The 25102-nt window shown below is 48.0% G+C and overlaps 3 protein-coding genes across 4 annotated transcripts in view; 2 read left to right on the top strand and 1 right to left on the bottom strand.

The window, feature by feature from the left end:
- The window catches only part of DLST (dihydrolipoamide S-succinyltransferase), a 68359-nt gene extending 67087 nt beyond the window's left edge, over positions 1–1272 (top strand). The window contains exon 16 of the mRNA XM_068130586.2: positions 890–1272. Coding sequence (XP_067986687.2) covers positions 890–1024 — 135 coding nt within the window. The 3' untranslated portion in view covers positions 1025–1272. The remainder of the gene's footprint in view (positions 1–889) is intronic.
- On the bottom strand, positions 1243–17199 carry ACYP1 (acylphosphatase 1). Of its 2 annotated transcripts, none has more exons than XM_068130590.2 (4): positions 17035–17199; positions 10803–10819; positions 9834–9943; positions 1243–2209 (listed from the first exon to the last, which is right to left on the bottom strand). In XM_068130590.2, the coding sequence occupies exons 1-4, from the start codon at positions 17174–17176 to the stop codon at positions 2095–2097; spliced, it is 384 nt and encodes a 127-aa protein (XP_067986691.1). In that variant the 5' UTR covers positions 17177–17199; the 3' UTR covers positions 1243–2094. The 2 variants fall into 2 exon arrangements, with proteins under 2 accessions (XP_067986691.1, XP_067986692.1); XM_068130591.2 differs by having other exon boundaries at positions 16850–17108.
- Positions 17176–25102, top strand: part of DNAJC17 (DnaJ heat shock protein family (Hsp40) member C17) — an 82824-nt gene continuing 74897 nt past the window's right edge. The window contains exons 1-4 of the mRNA XM_068130587.2: positions 17176–17279; positions 17735–17861; positions 18144–18213; positions 20798–20856. Of these exons, the coding sequence (XP_067986688.1) occupies positions 17778–17861; positions 18144–18213; positions 20798–20856 (213 nt within the window). The 5' untranslated portion in view covers positions 17176–17279; positions 17735–17777. The remainder of the gene's footprint in view (positions 17280–17734; positions 17862–18143; positions 18214–20797; positions 20857–25102) is intronic.

Consider the following 25102-nt stretch of genomic DNA (forward strand, 5'->3'; position numbering starts at 1 on the left):
CGAATTGCAGGGCACAGTGCAAGTTCCAAACTCGCGTTTAAACTCGATTTGATTCTCCTAGTACGAGAGTTTCAAGAAAGATCTCCACAGAGTATTTTGTCGAATTGTCCATGGCATCTTTAAAAAGGGAAGAATCATCGTCAACTTTCCTAATCTGTCTTGTGTTTCACTTTTCTTCAATCACCTGAAAAAATAAGAGGTTGTCATTAGTAAGATGGAATATATTAGACGAAAGCTGGGTTTTGGGGGGGGGAGGGGGGAGAGCGGAGGTCAGCCTGTATGTTGAAGAATCCTGCTTACCAGTCTTAGTGCCCAATATTTGTTTACGTTTCCTCCTCTTTACTTTTGAGTCTTACCAACATCCTAGTCCTCTAGGCTTTCCAAGTCATAGTAGTCCCCCCTCCACTTTCTCCAACTTCATATGTGATCGGTGCTTTCCTTTCAGCATGTACATCTTACTTTTTTTGTCAGCTCCTCCTTCGGCCTTGACATCTGTGGAGCAGAAGAGAGAGAGCATGGGTATCCAGCAGCACAGTCACTCTTGGTTCTATTATTCTTGACGTAAAAATAATTGATATCCTTTTAGCTAATGTTGGAGGTGTGTGTGTGTGGTGTGTGTGTGTGTATGTGTGTGTGTGTGTGTGTGTATGTGTGTGTGTGTGTGTGTTTTGTTGCTCATTGATGAAATAATTTTTTGTCATGTGGTGGGGGTGATGTGGATTTTAGTGAATTGTAGAATGTTCATAAAGGCTAAAGTTTATTACCAGTGATTCTTTCACCTCATATCTCTTTTGTCTAGCACCGAGGCTCTATACATGCATTAAATGTAAAATGAGGGAGGAGAATGGAGGTGGTCGTACATTCACTGCCTGTTTTTGCCCTCTCGTAGGTTGAAATCCGGCCTATGATGTACATAGCGCTGACTTACGACCATCGGCTCATTGACGGCCGTGAAGCCGTAACTTTTCTCCGCAAGATCAAGGATGTAGTCGAAGATCCACGGATGATACTGCTGAACATCTGACACAATGGTGTCTCACTCAACCTCCACATTATTTCGCACTCACTCATTTCACGAGGTCGGGGTTGCTCTTGGCACTTCAGTTCAACTTTTTGACTTTCACATCAGCAGCCTTCCTCTATTCTACACCCACCAAGTGCTCAACCACCAGGTGCACACGGTGCTGGATATACACCTCTAGTTGTAATATTTATCCACAGACTGCCGGTGTACCCGAGAGGTGTTAATAAAGAATGCATTTTATTGGGAAAGCCTGGGTTTTGCTTCATTTCCTCAACCAAATTTTCAATCATCCACTACCACTCTCACCCAATTTACTTTGCACCCTAAAGGTGCACAACTATGTTGAAGAACATTGTGCAGTTTTTCTTTTCATGCAATATTAGTCTGTCAAACAGAAAAAGTCGGTTATGTACAACGGAAACTTCAAATTTCCTAATACAAGGTCAAAAGAAGAAACCGGTTTGACTAATTACCGACATACCACCGTTCCTGGTTTCAATATGTGCCAAACAATTTCTGCAAAAAGAGAGAAATATCTTCGACGTTTCAATTTGGCAAGAACAATCAGAGGTCGTAGTCTGTGCACCCCTACTAATGACCGACTGGGCAGGATATGTGAGGGTTATAGATAAATATACACATATATTATTTGTCAATTTATCAGTGTTGGTCTGTAATTAGTAGGGCGGTGTACCAATGATAACTTCTGTTCGTTCTTGTCAAATTTAAACATCAGTAAAATATTAATTTTTCGCAGAAATTGCTGAGACACAAATTGAGGCAGGAAAAGTATCGGTCGGTAATTAGTCGGACCCCGACAGCAATACGTATACGTCACAGAAGGCCCATTCGTGTAAATGCATGAAATAATTGCCGAATAGACAATGGATAGTGTATAATTTAACAAACGTTCCTTCCTAGTTTTACTGCACTGACCATGTAAGCAGGGTTAAGAATATTAAACACCGAAGACATTCCAAGAACAAAACAAAATTAACATCTATTGATGAAGCAAAGCTATTGGGTTTCTCTGGTGTTCAAGAACATTTAAACTTTTCACAAACCATTTATCATTTTACTATTTTGAATTGCGTAAACTCCAACGCATCCAACGTCCTCTCGTGCGTGAAGCAGGCCTTGTCGATGCGAGACTTGTCACTCCCTTTCGTTTGAAGCCAGGCGTTCCTAGAACGTAAATATGTAATCACAAAACTGTTGAACAATCAGAAGTATATACAATCACAAATAGAGCATACACACAAATTCGTATGCCGCACGTGGCTGACAAGGTGGATCATTTTCTGGGAGTGCCACTGGTGCAGTGCCCCCTGTAGGTTAAGAGCAGGAATTTGTAATTTGTTCAGGGTGCTGGAGATAACTTGCCCACTTGGTGAAGGATGTCAGTTGCGATATGTTGCCCACAACGAGCACGCTGCATATAAATACATTTCTGTTATCTTATTGGAGGTTGTTTATGTAATACAGTTCACTGTGCTCAAAGGGCATTCCATTTTTCACAGATCTGCATTAATTTTATCAAAATGTAGGAAAATGGTTCTGTGCCTAGCAACATTAAAACAAAATGTCAGCATACCGGCCCCGAATGAACATTCCCAGGTGGGGTGGGGAAGTACGATCTGTTGAACACCAACCAAGGAGAGGAGATTATATTCGTTAACTAGCCGAAAGCACCCGGGCGTTGCCCGGGTTCTTTTTGAATGAATTTACTACTATAATTCAGCTTTTATTCGCGGCCATAGAAGATTGACGACTGTAATTTAGCTCAGCTTTTAATTGCGAAATGGGCCCAGCCAGGCCGAGGCGGCCTCAACCAGCCTCACCACCTCGCCTATAACCTTCCCGGGGCCCGTCCCGACATTTTTAGTTCTTTTTGAATGAATTTACCACTATAATTCAGCTTTTACTCGTGGCCATAGAAGATTGACTACTATAATTCAGCTCAGCTTTTAATTGCGAAATGGGCCCGGCCCGGCCGAGGTGGGCCTCGACCGGCCTCACCACCTAGCCTAAAACCTTCCCGGGCCCGTCCCGACATTTTAAGTTCTTTTTGAATGAATTTACTACTATAATTCAGCTTTTACTCGTGGCCGTAGAAGATTGACTACTATAATTCAGCTCAGCTTTTAATTGCGAAATGGGCCCAGACCGCCTGAGGTGGCCTCGCTACCTAGCCTATACCCTTCCCGGGGCCCGTCCTGACATTTTTTTGTATTCGAGGTTTCCTCCTGTCTTTCACCGTTCAGAAGATTAGGCCCAGCCAGGCCTGAGACAAACAAACAAACAAACAAAAACTTTCTTTTGTACAGTCACGTGAAAAAGTAAGTACACCCCACGTAATGTTTTGACTTTTTCAACATATTTCAACATCCAGCTAATTGATCTTCATTTCAACAATATTGATAGATAAAGGTTATATAATATAACAAATATCATGAAACATTTACATTTTGTAGTCCATTGTATAATTTAAATAAACATAAATGCAAATTTCGCATGTGGAAAAAGTAAGTACACCCTTGGCTCTAATAGGTGGTATTGCCCCCTTTCGCAGAAACAACCGCAAGTAGGCGTTTCTTATAACTGTCTACCAGTCTCTGACATCGACTGGGAGAAATTTTTGCCCACTCCTCTGTGCAGAATTATTTCAGCTGTGCGATGTTTGAGGGGTTTCTTGCATGCACAGCTCGTTTCAAATCCTCCCACAACATCTCGATGGAATTTAGATCCGGGCTTTGACTTGGCCATTCCAGAACCCTCCATTTCTTTCTTTTCAGCCATTCCTTGGTGGATTTACTGGTATGTTTAGGGTCATTTTCATGTTGCAAGGTCCACCTTCGGCTGAGCTTCAACTTTCCGACAGATGGCCTCACATTATCCTCAAGCACCCTCTGGTACAATGAAGAATTCATCGTGGATTCTATGATGGTGCGCTGCCCAGGCCCTGATGCAGCAAAGCTGCCCCAAACCATACTATTTCCACCACCATGCTTTACAGTTGGTATCAGGTTCTTGTGGTCAAATGCTGTCTTTGGTTTTCGCCAAACATGTCTTCTGGTACTGTGGCCAAATAGCTCTACCTTTGACTCATCTGTTCAGAGCACATTGTTCCAGAAGTGCTGGTCTTTGCCGAGGTGTTCATTGGCAAACTTTAGTCTTGCCCTGATGTTCTTTCTGGACAGCAAAGGTTTCCTCCTGGCACATCTCCCATGTACAGACTTGGCATTTAATATGGAATATTTTTTTTTTCTTGACTTGGGTTTCCTTTCTGAACTCAGAATATCAATCTGGTGAGTTTCTTTTACGCTTCGGTGATTTCTTTGTTATAAGAACCATGTCACTGATTGTCTGTCGCAGCAAGAAGTCAATAACAGGATTATATCACAGGTGGTGTGACAAAATGTACGGACAGGTACATTTGACGATTGGCTTCACAATCGGGTTATAAGGGTTGTTGCGTTCTGTATTAGTGGAAAACAACTGCTGCACGTCTACAAAAGTTATTGCCGCTTCCTCTGGAGATGGTCCGTCAACTCGACAATGCTGTTTGTCATGGAGTGGTGGCTTTACGAAATTCCGGCATGAAACAGTGTGCTATTGCTCGTCAGTATGGCATCACTCAAGGTCAGGTGTCAAAGATCCCGAAACGAAATGCTCAGAGGGGTGTCCCTACTCCAATACCGAGGCCAGGACGTCCCCGCAGAACCACATGCAGGGATGATTGCCAGCTGCACCGGTTAGTCCGCAATGGCCGTGCCAAGTCAGCTAATCGGCTTAGGGCTGAGTGGCAGCAACTGACAAATGTGCCTGTATCCAGAAGGCTAGTCAACCAACGACTGGTTCAAGCAGGCTATCGTGCCAGGCGTCCCCTGACAAAGACACGCCTGACAAGACAACACCGCCAGCGCCGATTGCAGTGTGCCAGAGAGCACCGTCAATGGGAGCCAGGACACTGGAATCACGTGATCTTCAGTGACGAGTCTTGATTTCTGGTCTATCGTCAAGATGGCCATGTCTGAGTGCGCAGACAAGTGCATGAAGCCTACAACAAAGATTGTATAATGCCAAGAGTCCAAGCTGGAGGTGGTGGGGTGACCGTTTGGGCTGCTTTTCATGCAGGGGGCAAAACTGACCTGGTTGTTCTGAATGGAAACCTGAACCAGTTCAAGTACAGTGCCATTCTGGAAGAAACATTGCTTCCATTTGCTCATGTAGCCTTTCGAGGAAACTTTGTCTTTCAAGATGACAATGCACGGCCTCATCGTGCTCGCATGATCCAACACTTTCTTGCTGACCGTGGTGTAGAGCATATGGAGTGGCCTGCCATGTCCCCGGATATGAATCCGATAGAGAACTTGTGGGCAGAATTAACGCGTCAAATCGACAACTTGGACCAGCTGCCTACCTCTGTGCGTGAATTGCAGCAGGCTATTGTCACTGCATGGCAAGCGATTCCTGTCCAAACCTTGGCAAATCTCATGAACAGCATGCCTCAACGTGTACGTGCTCTCCTGAATGCTCGTGGGGGTTACACGACGTAATGAACTGTAATTTTACTGTCCGTAATCCCAGTTGTAATTTAACTTTTGTTTTTGTTAAAAAAATTTTGGCTAATGTGCAAAATAAAGAGATACTTCTGGAAAACGTACAGAATTTTAACACAGTACTGTCCGTGATTTGAGTTCAATATCAGTTTCCATCACTTTCAAGGATCAATTTATTTGCTTCGAAATGTCAAATGTGGTTTTTGTTTCTTTTAAAGGTCACATTAACAAAATCTAGAATAATTTCAACATAATTCCAATGAACTTTTGGTTCTAAGTCAACTTGAAAAGTAAGTTCACCCCTACAAAAAAAATATTCCATATTAAATGCCAAGTCTGTAGATCAAATTTGTGCAGCCTCTTTCTAATGGTAGACTCGTGCACTTTGACATCAACAGTGGCAAGAGCTACCTGTAGGTCCCGTGATGACATTCTGGGGTTCTTAGAGACTTCTTTCAGCATCTTGGGGTCTACTCTTGGGCTGAACTTGCTGGGGCGGCCTGGCCTGAACAAGTTGGCAGTTGTTTGGAATCTTCTCCACTTGTAGATGATCTTCCGGACAGTCGAATGATTGATTTCAAATTGTTTGGAGATCTTTTTAAATCCCTTCCCAGACTCGTAGGCATCTATAACCTTCTTTCTGAAGGCCTCGGAGAGCTCTTTTGATCTAGGCATGGTGACGCCGCACACTTCAACAACAAAGAGCAAACCAAACGAAATGTCTGAGGTTTAAATACTACAGGTTCCTCCAAGATCATCTCTAACGATGTTCTAATCATTTGCACCTGAGCTGGTGCACCTGATTCTAATTTTAGCTATTTGAAGTAGTGATAAATGTAGGGGTGTACTTACTTTTTCCACATGCGAAATTTGCATTTATGTTTATTTAAATTATACAATGGACTACAAAATGTAAATGTTTCATGATATTTGTTATATTATATCACCTTTATCTATCAATATTGTTGAAATGAAGATCAAATAGCTGTTTGTTGAAATATGTTGAAAAAGTCAAAACTTTACATGGGGTTTACTTACTTTTTCACGTGACTGTATCTATCTATAATTCCACTAATCTCTGTGTGTATGTTTGTTTGTATGTTTGTCTGTGACCGCTGTTTCTCGACAACTACCGGTCCGATATACTTGAAACTTGCCAGGTATATTGCTGGGGACCCGAGGATGTGCCTTTTCAAGGTTTTAAATTAATCGCAGAAGTAGTTACCGAGCTATGTCCAAAAAACGATTCAACCAATCAGAGAGCAGCGAGCTATCACGTGTGCCGAACGTGGCGAACAGACTCTGCCTCGGATGGCACATTTGAGAGCGTATTCATTTATTTCCCGTCGGCAAACTATGTTGGCGCTATGTTGGCGTTAAACTATGTTTTAAAACTAATTAAAACTAATTTGCGATTCATTCGCTTTCCTGCGCATTTGTGCACGCGATGGCGATTTCTTTACCAAACTCCGCAAGCGCCAAGCCGTTAGCTTTGGACCAAACCATTTCATGTAAATAGAGGGGGGGGGGGGGGGGGGATTGTCACCGTACTCGCAAGCCGTTCGCTTTGGACCAAACCATTTCATGTAAATAGAGGGGGGGGATTGTCACCGTACTCGCAAGCCGTTCGCTTTGGACCAAACCATTTCATGTAAATAGAGGGGGGGGATTGTCACCGTACTCGCAAGCCGTTCGCTTTGGACCAAACCATTGCATGTAAACAGAGGGGGGGGGGGGATATACTTTTAGATATATATATAGTACGGGCATGCCCTAGTATATAATAAAGAAGATATACTTGTTTGAAATAAGATCATAGAATCGTCTGAAGAAGAAGATGAAGCCATATGACAGTTGAATTTCTGTTGGCCGCAGGGATATTAATTTGAAGCACACATGTATTGACGTGCCAAATTACTGAAGTAAACATACCATGGTTAGTTAATTAGAGATGCTGATAGTGGGACTTATATTGCTGGCGTGAAAGAGGTGGGAGTTGGATGGGAATGACGAGCGGGTAGGAAGGAGAGGAAAGCACAGGGTGTGGTTCAGCAAGACAAACTGTGAACAAGGATTACTGCCAAGTTGCAACATATTGCTCTTGAGCAAACAATACATAGGGACACGAATGAACATGTATTTCATGGAATATGGAGCTCGTGCGAAAATAAACCAGGAGGATTCCCTTGTGGTTGGATGACGTGCAAGGTTTCCCATTAAACAGCAGGGCTGAAAGGGGTGCTGCAGCCAGGTGGGATTACTAGAATAATATAACTTAAGTGGAATAATAAGGTGGCAAAGGACGAGGGCGGCAGTTACAGGGAAAGGTGTGCATGGTGTGTAACATGTTTAAACTCGACTTTGATGGTTATATTATGAGTGTCATGGATCTGGCACAAGTTCTACATGTCACATTTGCACAGGTACCAATGGTCTCTTTACAGTAGTGTGGAAGGGTTGAGAACCGTCCAACAGTGGCGGAGAGGCAGTGTCTGTGTCCATGTACGTGACTGTCATTCAGATATCTTGAAAGAGCTTTGTGCACTCAAATGGAGCACCTGATTTAGCGGTACTGGTACATCCGTGCATGTTCGGCGTGCAGGATCATTGTTCAGTTGTCATGTATAACAATTTCAGGTTAATATACAGGACGATCATGTTATCTTGTTCGTTTGCATACGATCATGCATTCCCGTTGTGTTTGTAGCCATTTCAGGTGTATCTGCATGACAGCCTTGTACAGTTGTACATGGACACAACCTATTCCAGATCTGCTTGGTTAATAACCCACACGGTGTGGCAATGTATTCTGTAACGTTAAAAAAAAAAACACCAAAAGTCTAACAACGGCGTAGCTGGGCTTGTGAAAGAAGATAGTACGACCTGGGTGGGGATACCAGTTAGCAAATAATATAGGTATTTAAAAAGTTTCAACAAATCCCACATTCCTGTGCCACCTTCAGTCAAACGTCAGGCATTGCCAGCAGGTTCGTGAAGGACATGGACAAAAAAAAACGTACCCAGTCTGAATGTTGCTTTATCCAGTCAATGGCGAAACTGAACATCGGGAATCCGCGAATGTCACGGATGGAAACCCTCACGTCATTTCTCATTCTGCTTTTAACTCAATATCTCTGTTTTAATTTAAAACAGCATCATTCATCATTCCAATCATAAATGAATACTATGGTATTAATATATCAAAATATAATGTTAACAATTGTATTGAGATATCAAATCAGTGAACCGTCTTCGTCTGTTCACTTCCGGATTCGGGAGCAAGGTCCATGTCGATCGTATTTCAAAATCATAACTGTATTGAGGAATTTCTGAAACCTCCTACCTTACGACACCCGCTGGGACCCCAAAATGTTCCACAGAAGGTTAATGTACACCGCTCCTTTCCTATTCCATCTCCAGGCGCTGCATGACATCATCGCCGGGCAAGGAAAGGGGCCCAGCGATAACGCATGCTGAAAGGAAGTACTGAGTTTTCACGAGGTTTGTCTTCTTGTTTGTCCAGGCGATATCTCAGCCATCCTTTGAGCTAGGAAGCTGAAATTTTGGCACAATAGTGAGCAAGTGCTTTGGCAAAAACGGTATTTTTGTTTTTTAATTACTTATTTGTTTTGTTTGTATTTAATTTATAATTATTAAAACGGTATTTGTTTTTTAAGTTAATTAATTGCACAATTAATGAATCAATTATTGTACACCTCTCCCTCCCAATACAGTATGAGCTGCACGGGGGTATCGCCGGGTGCCTGACGCGCCCCGGCGATGCCGCGCTGAAGGATATTTATTTATTTGGCATGGGGGCGGTGTACTTTGAATGTATCTGTACTTGTTTTGAATTGATTTTTTTTTAATTTGACGAATTTGTTTTTCATTGGGAAGTTGTGGGTTACGATGTGTAAATAAAGGTGGAACAAGCCTGATTTAAAGCAATTTAATTCCAGGCTATAAGGCAACAAAAGGTGAAAAATTTGGAAGGGTGTGTAGACTTTCTATAGGCACTGTACATGCAAACACAGGATTGACAGCCAAACGCTTTAGCTATGACGTAAAAAAAAATTGCTCAGGTTATTGTGGGTAGCTTAAAAGTGTGAAGTTACTGGTGAGTGGAAATGGCTCATCCTTGCGGAACGTTCTCCATGTGACATCCCAACCTGATCTGTGAAGTTTAGAAACATATTCTTTAGATATGCATTGGAAAAGCAAAATACCTGGTTAATAAGTTAACTCACATCAACTCCACCTGCTCTCTTGGCCCTTGAATCTGCCCATCGACGCTGTTTTGGGGTGTGTTCCGCACCCATCCAACAAGTCCCAGTCGCTGACTCTCCTTCTGTGTGAACTGCAGCACAAGAAACACGATGCAAGGCATGGAGAAGCAAAGGCACCTTTTCAGCAATTAGACAAGGTTGTGATATCCTGGAATTTCTTATTCTGAGGTTACAAAGTGAGGGTTCATGTGATTTTAGAAGCACTCCACATTTTCATTAATTTAGGACTACCACTGCTTATTTATCGGCCCCAATTATTGCCACCTTCACATGGTGTCGGTCCAGGGAATATACTTGGCCCAAGGTCTTTCACGATCTGGCTGGCCAGGCTTAGCGCTTGATTGAAGGTGGCATGGATTTGTAATTCATTCAGGGTGCCGGAGATAACTCGCGTTCTCTTCAAGAAAGACACTGTGGGATCTTTAACATCCATGGCTGAACGAGACACCTGGCTTAACATCCATCCAAGGAACAGTACACTTTGTGATGGAACGCACGTAGTGAGAAACACCAATCCGATAGTTTATACTCGTAGCTGCGTTGGGAATAAAACCAAGACGGTTCAAAAGAAAGTCTGCCATTTTTGCAACGTCATGTCGGATGATTCATTCAATTCTGAGCTCATCTGAAATACACTTGTTAATCCGAAGTATTTCTCCCAAAAGTCAGTCTCAGTCTCTTTCTCACAGTCTCCTTCTCTTACAAACACCATATAATGTTAATTGTCATTTACTGCATTAAAAACCCTTTAGTTTTGATTATATTTTCACCTAAAAAGAACATTCATTTAAACTTCTCTATTCCCTGGGCTGGAGCTTCTGCACATTGATAGTGAGTAGTGAGTGAGTATAACGTTTCTACACTCACTCTGGTAGTGAGTATAAAGTTAGTCGTGAGTGTAGAAAGCAAAGAAAAGCTTGAATTTCTTACCTTTCGGAAAAAAACCCCTGTAGGAAGAGATTGAAACGTTTAATAGCATGAAATGAAATCTCATTTTCATTATCCAACAGTATGCCTGGTGTTGTATGCTTGGTGTTGGCTTAGCGGTTAGGGTGCCGGCTTGGGATCCTAGGATCCTGGGGTTCGAATCCCTGTCGATCGCTGAATTAACACCAGGGGGGTTGACTCAGCCTGTCATCCTTCCGAGGTCGGCAAATTGAGTACCAGCTTGCTGGGATGAATGATCACGGTGTGTACCCAGATTTAGAATAGGTACACCGTATCCCTGCGCATCGTAAGAGCGTGACCAAGGGTTGGCGTCAGGAAGGGCATCCGGCCATAAAATACATTGCCTCAAACAGGGAACCATGATTGACATAGGGCCCGCAAGGCTAACCCCCGCTCTAGCGGGGAAAATGGCCTTAAAACGATCATTCATTCTTTCAACAGTATCCCAGCTAGGGAACATTTGGCCAAGCTGATAGACAGGCCAATGACCCTATAATCTACAGATATGTTTACAAAGTATCTTTGCTTTGCTTCACTGGTTTGGGTTTAAGTCACATGGCCATTTAGTCGTCCATGGGCCAAATCCAGAAAAGTCCCTAGTTTTCAAGTTTGCTTGCCCCCTCATTCCTCCCCCTACAACTTTAGTTTGATGCTTTCAATGGGTTCTCGAACCATTTGGAATAAGAAAAAAAAGACATAAAATGTCATAGCGCCCCCATGCAAGCATCTTTGGTCGAATTACAAAAAATATGTATACTGTGGCGGACACGAAAGCCCACTGGCGTGGTGACATCATTCCGCGCACCAAGTGGGCGGCGGCCACGCCCGCGGGGTAGGCGTGGCCTGAGGATATACACGGGGCGCGCAGCCCGGAGCGCGCTAGTGTTACAGTGAGCTCCTGAAATAAAGACGCTTATAAGTTACCGCTTGTCCGCTTCCTCCTTGCTCGCAAGCAGCACGCGTAACGCCGCGCTTTACTGGTGACCCTCGACGTTGGATCTGCCGGAGCGATCCTTCCACACACGACGCCATTGCCATGGCCGACAACGCAATGTCGATTAAACTTCCCGAATTTTGGGAGGCCCAGGCCGAAGTCTGGTTCGTCCAAGCTGAAGCCCAATTTCAGCTTCGGCGCCTCACCGGCGACGACACGTGCTACTGCCATGTCGTCGCCTCCCTCGGGCCCGGCACGGCCGCTCGAGTTGTGTCTGTCCTTCGCCACCCACCGGACGGCCACAAGTACGAGGCACTCAAGCGGCTACTCCTAGCCACGTTCGGCCTCACGGACGACGCACGGGCCGACCGCCTCCTGGATCTCCCCGAGCTCGGCGACACGCGCCCGTCGGTCCGAATGGACCATATGCTGTCACTGTTGGGCGACGAAGCCCCTGGTTCTCTATTCCGGGCGCTTTTCCGTCGCCAACTTCCAGCGCAGGTTCGCCTCGCGTTGGCCGGGACTGTGCTAACGGATCCCCGAGCGTTGGCCGCCGAGGCGGACAGGTACTTTGCGGCTTCGGACACGCGGGCGAGAGTCGGTGCGGCCGTCACGGACCTCGAGGCTGATGCTGCTGATGATGCTGATCCACAGCATCAGCTTACACAACATACGCAGCATGCTGATACGCCCCTCGTGACCGCCGCCACGCCCCGCCCACCGCCGCGGCGAAAACCGCCAACTCCACCGGCCTGGCGGAGCCAGCCGCACTCCTCCAGCTCCACCACCTGGTGCTGGTTCCACGCCAAGTTCGGCCGCGAGGCTCGGCAATGTCATCCGCCATGCTCCTTCAACAGGTCGGGAAACGCCCGGGCCGGCGCTCAATAGTGGCGATGAGCGCCGGCCGTTCGAGCAGCCTGCTGTTCATAACGGACACCTTATCCGGGCGCCGTTACCTGTGCGACACGGGAGCGCAGGTGAGTGTCGTTCCCGCCGGTACGTCAGACAAGCACGCCGCGGGCGGGGGCCCCGCGCTGCTTGCCGCGAACGGGACGCCCATCCGTACGTATGGAAAACGCTGCCTCTCTCTGCGGTTCGGAGGGCAGGTTTTCCGATGGACGTTCGTCACCGCCGACGTGCCCATGGCACTGCTTGGCGCGGACTTCCTGTGCGCTAATGGGCTCCTGGTCGACGTAAAGCGCAGACGTCTTGTCCAGGCCGAGACGTTCAGCTTGCTCGCTTGTGCGCTGCCCAGCTCATCGAGCAGCTCAACGAGCGGCTTGCCGAACGGTTCGGTTCCGGCCACGTTGATCTGTACGCTTCCGGCAGCAGACGCATTCACCCGCCTCCTCGCCGGCTTCGCGGCCCACCTTCTTGGCGGGGGCCGTCAAGCACGGGGTGGCCCATCACATCCCCACCGTCGGGCCACCGGTCTACGCCCGGGCATGCCGCCTAGAGCCGACGAAGCTGGCGGTGGCAAAAGCGGCGTTCGCTACCCTGGAACGACTCGGCATCGTTCGGCGCTCGGAGAGTGCTTGGGCGTCGCCGCTGCACATCGTGCCGAAGCCCGGCGGGGGATGGCGACCGTGCGGGGACTATCGCCGTCTCAATGACGCCACCACTCCCGACCGCTACCCCGTCCCCCACATTCAGGACTTTTCCGCCCGTTTGGCGGGCATGTCCTTCTTCTCAAAGGTGGACCTCATACGCGGCTACCATCAGGTCCCCGTCAGGCCGGAGGACGTCCCGAAGACGGCGGTCATCACGCCATTCGGACTCTTCGAGTTCCTGTGGATGCCCTTCGGTCTGAAGAATGCGGCTCAGGCGTTCCAGCGACTGATGGACAGCGTCCTGTGCGACTTGGATTTTGTCTACGTCTACCTGGACGATATCCTCGTCGTCAGCGCGTCCCGCGAAGAGCACCTACGCCACCTCCGCACGCTCTTCGAACGCCTGGGCCAGCATGGCCTGATTGTGAACCCCGCAAAGTGCCGGTTTGGTGTCGCCGTAATCGATTTTCTGGGGCACCGTGTCACCAGGCACGGAGCCGCCCCCCTGCCGGCCAAGGTGGAGGCGGTGAAGGGGTTTCCGTGCCCCCGCACGATCAGAGGGCTGCAGGAGTTCCTGGGCATGGTGAACTTTTACCATCGGTTCCTGCCCCGTATCGCCCAGCTCCTGCGCCCCCTGCACGAAGCTCTCCGAGGTAAGCCGGGCAAAGGCGACGTTACCTGGACCGAGCAGATGGACACGGCGTTCACGAGCGCGAAGCTCGCCTTGGCTAACGCCACCATGCTTGCGCACCCGGCGCCCGATGCACCGATCGCCCTCACCACCGACGCCTCGGACTACACGGTGGGCGCGGTGCACGAGCAATGGGTGCGTGGAGCTTGGCAACCGCTGGCGTTCTTTAGCCGGCAGCTTCGCCCGCCCGAACGCCGTTACAGTACCTTCGACCGCGAGTTGCTCGGGCTTCACTTGGCGGTCAGGCACTTCCGCCATCTGCTCGAGGGCCGTGCGTTCACGGCCTTCGTCGACCACAAGCCGCTGATCTTCGCGATGGGCAAGGTCACCGAGCCGTGGTCGGCCCGGCAGCAGCGTCACCTCTCGGCCGTGTCCGAGTACACGACGGACATCCGGCACGTCGCGGGGAAGGACAACCCGGTGGCGGATTGCCTTTCCCGGGCCGTCGCACACGCAGTCCACCTCGGCATCGACTATGCCCAGATGGCAGCGGACCAGGCCGCTGACCCCGACGTCCAGGCCTTGCGGACCGCCGTCATGGGCCTCAGCGTCACCGAGGTGCCGTTCGACGGCGCGGGCGCAGCCCTCTTGTGTGACGTCTCCCTCGGGCGGCCTCGCCCCATCGTGCCCGCGGGCTGGCAGCGCCAGGTGTTTGACACCATCCACGGCCTGTCCCACCCGGGCGCGGGGGCCTCCCAAAGGTTGATCGCCGACAAGTTCGTCTGGCATGGCCTCCGGAAGGCCGTCCGCGGCTGGGCCAGGACGTGCCTCGCGTGCCAGTGCGCCAAGGTGCACCGGCACACCCATGCCCCGTTGGCCCCGTTCACGGTGCCGGAACGCCGGTTTGACCACGTCCACGTGGACCTGGTGGGACCTCTGCCCCCCTCGCGGGGTTTCACCCACGTCCTCACCATGGTGGACCGCACCACCCGGTGGCAGGAGGCCGTGCCCTCGGCGTCGACGACGGCGGCGGACGTCACGCAGGCTTTCATCGCCACCTGGGTCGCCCGGTTCGGCGCCCCCTCAGACATCTCGTCCGACCGCGGCCCCCAGTTCACCTCGGAGCTCTGGGGGGCGGTCGCGCAGGGGCTCGGGGTCCGGCTGCACCGAACCACGGCCTACCACCCCCAGGCTAACGGCCTGTGTGAGCGATTTCACCGCTCATTGAAGGCCGCGCTCCGGGCCACCCTCCGCGACGGAGGCTGGGTCGACAGGCTCCCCTGGGTCCTGCTGGGCCTCCGGACGGCGCCCAAGGAGGACCTGCGTGCATCCGCGGCGGAGTTGGTCTTCGGGCAACCGCTGCGGGTGCCGGGCGAGTTCCTCCCCGACTCCACGGCACCATGGTGCACTCCACAGCACCAGCGCTCCGCTCTGCAAGAGACCACCCAGAGGTTCGCCCCGGTGCCAACGGCATGCCACGGGCACCCACCGACGCACGTCGCCCGGGAGCTTCGCACGGCGGAGTACGTCCTCGTCCGCCACGATGCCCACCGGACACCACTGCGGCCCCCGTACGACGGGCCTTTCCGCGTGCTGGAGACCGGGGCGAAGCACTTCACCCTGGACATCGGCGGTACTCCTGACCGCGTTTCTGTAGACCGCCTCAAGCCGGCCCACCTCGACATGGACCATCCACCGCCAGTGGCCCGACCCCGTGTCGGGGCCGCCCCCCTGCGGGCGGATCCCCGGCACCGCCCAGCCCCGCCGCCCCCCGGGCCTGCACCCATCCCAGGGGCAGCCAGGGGCATCCCACCTGGCATCCCTGCACCCCGGACGCCGCCGATCGCCATGGGGCGCTTCGGCCGGGTCATCCGTTTGCCCCGCAAACTGGCCCTCCAGGTGTGCGGGAATTCTGGGGGGGCGCGTGTGGCGGACACGAAAGCACACTGGCGTGGTGACATCATTCCGCGCACCAAGTGGGCGGCGGCCACGCCCGAGGGGTAGGTGTGGCCTGAGGATATACACGGGGCGTGCAGCCCGGAGCGCGCTAGTGTTACAGTGAGCTCCTGAAATAAAGACGCTTATAAGTTACCGCTTGTCCGCTTCCTCCTTGCTCGCAAGCAGCGCGCGTAATGCCGCGCTTTAATACTGTATATGTATACCTGCATAATATGTATGCATATGTATACTCTCATTTGGGGTCATGGTCAATAGTCATGGTCAATTACAACTAAAATGGCCACCAGTCGAACAGTCGGCCATCTTAGATCAGATCGCAAAATAAAAGTGAGGTGCACGTATATGCCGTCGTGCTGACTGCTGTGCTTGTGCCAGGTTTGAACAAAATCGGAGCACTCATGTTCAATAAATGTTTGGGGACATTAAATGCCGGACATGGCATGTTAAGTAACAAAATGGCCGCCAGTCGGCCATCTTGGATCTGATCTCGAAAATAAATGACGTGATATGTAAGCCAACGTTCATTATCTGTGTGGAGAATGCATGTCCGAGAAATGGTTGAGGACGTGTTCAACATCGGGTTTATATCATCCATACATCTCCGAGATATGGTTGCGGACAGACGAGACCCAATCCATAGTCTCCGGGCGTCATTTAGTATGACCCACCAAGAAAGGCTGTTGAAAACTTTCGAAGACGGACTGAAGGAAAAATGCTTTCACCATACAGGAATGAATATGAGGATTGAACACCTCATCGGTAAGTCTCCACAATTTACAGAAGGAACAAAAAAAGGAGCGAACAGCAAATATGATCGAAATACACCGCCCAATCGTAAATAGCATTATCCTTTCACACCAACGATGTTGGTATGTTTATTCAGGATTTTGAGCAACGAATTAATGGCGCAAAAATCCTTAATACTGCGGAATGTAAAACACAACACAAACCGTACCTTGGACTTTGCCAAATATCTCGAAATCTACGGATAAGAGCGTCGATTTCTCATCGACCGCCATGACAATCACTACAGCGCCTTTCACGTTCAAATTAATCACTGAAGGAAACCGATATTCTCAGATCTACTCGATCTGGACCGCTCAGATCTACTCGCTCAACATAACTCACAATAAAACTTGCCTGCTTGGCTCAAATCGAGTTGGCATGGTAGGGACGTGGCCTCGATGCTTGTACATAATAGCACACCATCTGAGCCGGCTAACCTGTAATGGATTTCAAGTTTACGCTTTTGTTCATTGGTCGGAAGCGCGAGGGGCGTCATTTCCTCTTTTCCTCTACCTGGTGTTGGCCTAATGGTTACTGGTTAGGGCTGCGTCTTGGGATCCTAACGGACCTGAGTTCGAATCCCGTTGAATTAACGCCAGGTGGGAACTCAGCCCGCTTCATCCTTCCAAGGTCGACAGAAATGAGTAACCAGATAATTGGTTATAGAGAGGCGTTGCATCAGCGGCAGACGCGCAAACAAAAAAATGATGCAACCAGCAGGATGGCTTAATTACATTCGGTCTCGGTCACTGGGTGCCTCATTTCATCTGGAGGTGTATAATGCGATGTATTCTTAGCTTCGTTGGCGTTCCCCTTTTAAGAACGCCTTTTAGTTCCACTTTTAATGGCGGTCAGCCGGTTATGAAGTCTGAAGGGAAAATGCGTGACGGTTTATATCCGAACGATTGTGAGACATTGATACCGTAATACGAACATCGTAACGTTTCCTCACAGTCCGGTTCTAATTCTATGTTACGGTGAGGCGTTTCGCGGTCGTGTACAACTACAAACACGAAACGGATCTGCTGGAAATCCTCCTCCCCCCCCCCCTCAGGTGCTCGTTGCAAAACGAGCGCGCTCGACAAAACGTGTTGGAAATGGCGACGAAGGAAGCAAAAGAAATCCTGAATCAGGATCTGTATGCGATGCTTGGCATTGGCGAGCAGGCGACGGCGAAAGAGGTACAGTGCGGTACAGTGCGTATAAACACAGCCAGTGTGTAGGTTGAAAACACTAGGCGAAGATTTATAGAATATCTTTGATTTGCTGACTTTGTGTGTTCGTACCACCATTAAAAACGTCGGAGTGCGGCTCGTGTTGTGGTGTAAGATGTTACCTACAATGTGATTGGTTAATGAACTAGTTTATCCCTCCTGCATGACACAGTGACAGACATGTTAATGTTATCACGTTGAAGTCCATTAGGTTTTAAACAAACGTGTCTGTGGTCGGTGATGCTTTAGGTGAAGACAGCTTATCGACAGAGAGCACTGAGGTGCCATCCTGACAAGAACCCTGACAATGCAAGGGCAGGTGAGAACCACCGGCACTCCGAGCATGAACACACTCTCCATGCCCCCCCCCCCACCTCAGGTGCTCATTCCCTCCCCCCCCCTCAGGTGCTCATTCCCTCCCCCCCCCCCTCAGGTGCTCATTCCCTCCCCCCCCTCAGGTGCTCATTTCCTCCCCCCCCTCAGGTGCTCATGCCCCCGCCTCAGGTGCTCATTCCCTCCCCCCCTCTCAGGTGTTCATTCCCTCCCCCCCCCCCTTCAGGTGCTCATTCCCTCCCCCCCCCTCAGGTGCTCATTCCCCCCCTCGCCCCCTCAGGTGCTCATTCCCCCCCTCGCCCCCTCAGGTGCTCATTCCCCCCCTCGCCCCCTCAGGTACTCATTCTCCCCTCCCACCCCCTCAGGTGCTCATTCCCCCCCCCTCAGGTGCTCATTCCCGCCCCCCCTCAGGTGCTCATTCCCCCCCCCTCAGGTGCTCATGCCCCCCCTCCTCAGGTGCTCATGCCCCCCCTCCTCAGGTGCTCATGCCCCCCCCTCCTCAGGTGCTCATGCCCCCCCTCCTCAGGTGCTCATGCCCCCCCCCTCCTCAGGTGCTCATGCCTCTCCTCCTCAGGTGCTCATGCCTCCCCCCTCAGGTGCTCATTCCCCCCCCCCCCCCCCCCCTCAGGTGCTCATTCCCTCCCCGCCTCCTCAGGTGCTCATCCCCCCCCCCCCCCCCCCCCCCACCTCAGGTGCTCATGCCCCCCATGTCCTTTACACAAACCCTGCATGCTTGCTGCACATTTCCACGTGCTGCGAATCCCCCCGTTTCAATTTCATCATTTTCATCAAAGCAAATTCCAATTTCATCCTTCCTCAACACATGACCAAACCATCTCAACCTGTTTCTCTTCCCATCATCTTTCGCAATTCATCATTTGTCTTCCTTTCTCTCAACGATACTCCGCACATCCCATCCGTGCAGTTGGTGCCTAACTATCGCACTAGAAGCCATTTTGGTGGTTAGATCATTGCGGTGTCTTGATTCCCCCACGTGGATTTGTTACTTGCGAAAATCGAAGATTTTTCAAGTGCAGTATATTGGTTGGTTGGTCTTCTGCGTTATACTGTCTGTCTGTCAGTCACCTACAGGTCACAATTTTCAACCGAGCTTCACGAAACTTCACCAAATGGTAGAGTTAGTCATAAGCAAGAAGCCTATTGTTTTGGAGGTCAAAAGGTCAATAGGTCATTAGGTTAACATAGGCCAAAGGTCACCAACATTGTCAAATTTCTAAAATCCTCAATTTTCATCCGATTGACTTGGAATTTTAAGAGGATTTGCATATCTGGTCGCTGAATTCAACCATTAACTATTTTTGAGGTCGACATAGGACAAAAGGTCAACATAGGACAAAAGGTCAACATAGGCCAAAAGGTCAACATAGGCCAGATTTCTAAAATCCTCAATTTTTATCCGATTGACTTGAACTTTTAAGAGGATTTGCTTATCTGGACACTGAATTCAACCACCAAGTATTTTAGAGGTCAACATTGGCCAATAAGTTATTTTAGGGATTTCGCAAGTATCATGCTAAGCACGACATATTTCTTGTTACTTGCAAAATCGAAGATTTTTCAAGTATATTGGTTGGTTGCATTTGTGGTTCTGTCTGTCTGTCTGTTTGTTTGTCTGTCACCAGCCTACAGGTCACAATTCAAAACCGATCGTCACAAATCTTCACCAAGTTGTATAGGTCGTCCCAATAGAGAAGCCTATTTATTTTGAGGTCAAAGGTCATCTGGAGGTCAAATTTCAAAAATCGCCATTTTAAATCTGATTGCCTTGAAAATTGAATAGCTTTTGTATATTGAGTCACTAAATTGGGAAATGAAGTCTTTTTGAGGTCAAAAGGTCAAAGGCTAAGTCGAGGTCAAATTTAAGAAATCAATTTTTATCTGAAAAGCCGTCGATTTTCAACCGATTGACTTGAAAATTGAACAGCATCTGCATATCGAGTCACTAAATTGGGAAGCATACTATTTTCGAGCTCAAAAGGTCAAAGGTCAACTCAAGGTCAAACTTCCACAATCATCACTTTACATCTGAAAAACCGTCAATTTTCATCCGATTTACTTGAAAATTGAACATTTGCATATTGTCTCACTGAATTGGGAAACCAACTTTTTGAGGTCAAAAGGTCAAAGGTCAACTGAAGGTCAAACCTCCAAAATCATAAATTTCATCTGAAAAAAACCCGTCAATTTTCATCTGACCGACTTGGAAATTGAACAGCATTTGCAAATTGTGTCCCTTAATAGGAAAACCAACTATTTTTGAGGTCAAAACGTCAAAGGTCAGCTCTAGGTCAAACTTCCAGAATCATTAATTTTCATCTGAAAAATCGTCACTTTTCATCCTGTTGACCCGAGCTTTGATCAATATTGTAAATTTTCATCTTCATGAAAGGGACAATTTGCTGTATCAGTGGAAACTTTGTGGGGGGGGGCACAGATTTTGCAAGTATCGTGCTCCGCTCCGCATGACGTCTTCTTGTTTTTGTTTTTTTGAGTCATGCACCTGATTGAGGCCAAACACAGAGTACGGTGATCGGCTTTGTCGTCCACAGCCGAACTGTTCCACGAACTCTCCCAGGCCCTGGAAGTGCTTACAGATGCTGCGGCAAGGGTGAGCTTCTTACAAAACAATATATATATACCTGTGTGTGCTTTGGTTACCTGCACTGATGTTACGATATTGTTAATAAAGTTCGTGTATTTACAATGGATCAAAGTTTTTGATTTGCTTGTATCTACAGCTGTGGTTTGGTGTTTGATCCCTTTATTATTTGTACTGCCAAAAATCTAACATTGAAACGCTTAAACTTGTACTTAGTTTAATATATTCATGAATGTGAGGCTTGTTAATGATGATCTTTTATTCTTATTTATCTCTAACTGTCTGAGGTGAGGAGCTTGTACATATCATGTGTAGATTAAGGACATAAATAAACGATAGACAAATTGGCAATGTGTGGGATCCAAACCTGAGATCCGAGCATCACGAGCTACGTGCTCAGGTGGGAACGCCAAACATACAACCAACATTGATGCAAGGCACTGTCAATGCGCACTGGGGATCTGTGCTTTTGTTTAGTGAATAAGTGTGTTGCGGTTTCTTCTTCTTATTATTTTTATTCTTATTCATACAGTCAATAATTGGCGACTGGTCACCTCATCTCTGGGTGTGCAGCTCTACTGTGATCCATTCATTGTCCTGTGTAGAGCAGGACATGGGTTTCCAATTTGGCCGAGGTATTGGAAATGAATCTTCATACGATGACATAGTTTAACGTCCCATCCGGTGGAGGGCATACTCCTCGATGTGACGCTGCCTGCGAAAGCAACAGGATGACATTTTATAGTCGAGGCCAAGAATCGACGACAGACTTTCCAGCTCAAAGGCAAGTCTAAGTTATCCTGTCAGGCTGTTGTACAACAACAACAGGCATTTTAAGGCCATTTTCCCTGATAGAGCAGGGGTTAGCTTTGCAGGCCCCATGACAATCTTCTCCATTTTATCCTATTTTCTGCATCTCCCCTTGTTAACCCCTTTGCCTGCATTTCTTCTTCCACCACATTTAGCCAAGTCTTTCTCGGTCTCCCCCGTCCTCTACTTCCTTCTACATTCATTTCCATCACTCTTCTCAATCAGTTACTTTCATCCTTCCTCAACACATGACCAAACCATCTCAACCCGTTTCTCTTCACAGCATCCATCACAGGCTCTATTCCCATCATCTTTCGCAAATCATCATTTGTCTTCCTTTCTCTCAACGATACTCCACACATCCACTAAACCATTCGCATTTCCACCCTTTCCAGCCTTCGTTGCTGCTCTCTGTTCATTACCCATGTCTCGCTTCCATAAATAATAACATTTCTCACACATGCAGCATAAACCTTTCCCTTCAGCTTCAACGACACTCCCCTCCTCGTCAGCACGCCACTCAGTTCCCGAAACTTCTTCCATGCACATCTCACTCTAGCAACCGTTGCCGAGTCTGATCCACCTTCTGCATTCAGCATGTCTCCGAGGTCGCAAAATGTTTTCACACCTTCCAGCTTCACGCCATCTCCAAGATCCAACTCAACATTTCCTTAATCTGCAGCTCCTTCTGTACACACCTTACACTTGAATGTAGCTGCCACACTGGTTAATCACCCTCTCAGACCACTACATTTTTGATGAACCCACTCAGCGCACATTGTACATTGAATGGAGTTCACTCCGACACCCTTCCTGCACACAGCACATGGCCACTTCCCAGTTCTTTCCACCTCACCACATGCTTTACCACTTGCCATCACCTTCGTCTTTCCGATATTCACCTTCAGGCCTTTTGTCTCCATACATTCCTTCCACTTGTTCATCTTCTCCTTCAGTCCATCCATACTTTCCACAATCAACACCAGATCATCTGCATACAACAACTCCCACGGAAAACCCTCCTTACATTCTGAGCCAGCACCTCCATCACAGCTACAAATAGTAGTGGACCTAGTACCGACCCCTGATGCACTCCCACCTTCACCTCAAACTCACCACTGTTCCTGTCCTTCATCCTTACAACTGTGCGCACTCTTTCGTACATTGCCATCACTACTCTAATCAACCATTCCTCCACTCCTAACTACCTCAATGCCCATGTCACTACTTCACGTGGAACCCTATCGAATGCTTTCTCCAGATCAACAAACCCAAGAAACAACTTCTTCTTCTTCTCCATGTACTTCTCCTGCAACTGCCTTACAATTAAAAGCGTGTCTGTTGTTCCTCTTCCTGGCATAAATCCAAACTGCATTTCGTCGATCTTCACTTTCTTCCTTATCCTCTTCTCCAACACCCTTTCCAATACATTCATTCCCTGCTCCAATAACTTTATCGCTCGATACGAGCCACAGTCCAGAGGGTCACCTTTCCCCTTGTATATAGAGGGACGAGGGTACTCAGTTCCCAATCCACTGGAATGCGTCCTTCTTTCACCACCAGATTACATATCTCTGTCATTCTCTTCACACCCAACTTCCTGTTGCCTTCAACATATCTCCCACAACTCCCGTCGGCCCTCCCGCTTTTCTACTCTTCATTGCTTTAATCGCTTCCTCAACTTCCTTCTCAGTTATCTTCTCTGCTGGTCATAAAACTGGGTTATTCTCTAGTTTGCCATCCCATTCATTCTCTGCATTCAACAGCATTTCCATATATCTCTTCCATCTTCCTTTAATTCCATCTGGGTCCACAACGATTTGTCCCACTTCATCCTTCAAGCAACTCACCCCCAGCACATCACACCTCTCTTTCGCTATCTGCTTTGGAAATCCTGAATACCGCTCTCTGACCCTCTTCCGAATCCAAGCGTTCTACGAACATTTTCCTACATGCCTCCTGCGCCTTTGCTACCTCTTTCTTTGCAGCCTTCTTGGCTGCCTTATAACTTTCATACTCTGCCTTTTCTGCCCCCGTACCCTTCGCCTTCTGCCACTCCTTGAACTTATTCCTCTTCTCGTCAATCCTCTTTCCAACTTCATCATCCCACCACCATGTTTCCGAGTGCCTCGGTGGTCCTTTTATCCATCCACATACCTCACCAACGGCTCCCAACAGACTATCTTTCATTGACATCCAACCACTTTCAAGCTCAACCATACCATCCTTTACCATATTCAGCCTCTCTTTTAATGCCTCCCTCACTGTCACCTCTTTCAACCTCCACACCTTCATTCTCTGTGAAACAGCTTCCTCTCCCGGGATCACCTTTCTGTCCCAGAGGTGCCCCCCATCTCGCCTACGCACCATCAGGTAGTCAACGGTTGTCGTCGACCCACCTGACGTGTATTTGACGTGATCAAGCTTATCGTCCTCTTTCTGGAACAGAGTATTACAAATCAACAAATCAGCTCCATCAGCAAACTCCAAAATCCTTTCACCTTCTCCATTCCTCACACCATATCCGTAACCCCCATGAACTCCCTGAAAACCGTCTATACTCTTTCCCACATGTCCATTTAGGTCTCCTCCTACCACAACAACTTCCTCATCTTTCACGTTTTCCATCAGCTTCTCTATTGCACACCAGAACTTGTTGTATCATTCATATAAAAAGAATAACTGATCTAAAGTGAAAACAAAATGTCGTGAATGGACATAGCAAAAGTTCGCTGTGAAGAAGCATTTTCCGAATGTCTTTGATGTGCATAAGCTCTTCAATAAGATGCAAAATGGCTGTTGAAATGTGAAGTAATTTGTTAAATCGTGACTTAATACGCGACTTTCGAAATGACGTAATCCTCCCCAGAATGCTCTGTGCGCATGCACTGAAATACCAGGAGCTTGCGGTGTTCAGGGCGAAAAAAAGTATATCGTGTGTCCGGGATAAGGATTGTTATTTGAAATGGTTCACAGAGCTCTTTAAAAAAGTCAAATTTCTTGGAAAGTACTTGAGGAAAAGGGCTTATGTGCGTTGGTGTATTTTATTATTTTTTATTTATTTATGTTTTGTTTTGCTTTATCCTTATATTTTTCTAACCTTATCTTAACCCCTTACCTAGAGTGGCTGTATGCATTGTCTGGGGCGATATCCATTAATTAAAAAAAATAAAAAATGGAGACTGCTTGACGAGACTGCGTGTGTGTCTCACCTTTACCGTTAAAACGTCGTGTTTTTTATTTATCTTCTCTGAGGTGTTGGGTATTCTTAAAGGCCTGCTGGCTTTTATGGCCGGTTGCCTACCCTGAAAGGTTTGTCTCAATCGGACATGTGGTTGCTGAGAAAAAAAAAGTTTAAGAAAAGAACGAAGCAAAAAATGGCCAAAAAAGGGACGAAACATAACAATAACATGAAAGAGCAATCAGAGATTGCAGACGCTCGCCA

Source organism: Myxine glutinosa, chromosome 11 (genome assembly GCF_964187855.1).
Source record: "Myxine glutinosa chromosome 11, kmMyxGlut1.1, whole genome shotgun sequence".
Lineage (NCBI taxonomy): Eukaryota > Metazoa > Chordata > Myxini > Myxiniformes > Myxinidae > Myxine > Myxine glutinosa.

Excerpts from the sequence above, each read along its gene's own strand:
- ACYP1 (XM_068130590.2), bottom strand. The coding sequence starts at position 17,176 with ATGACGCCCCTCGCGCTTCCGACCAATGAACAAAAGCGTAAACTTGAA. Across the intron at positions 2,210-9,833 it reads AGAGAGCAGGTGGAGTTGAT|GAACGCCTGGCTTCAAACGA; the intron begins GTGAGTTAACTT and ends TTTACGTTCTAG.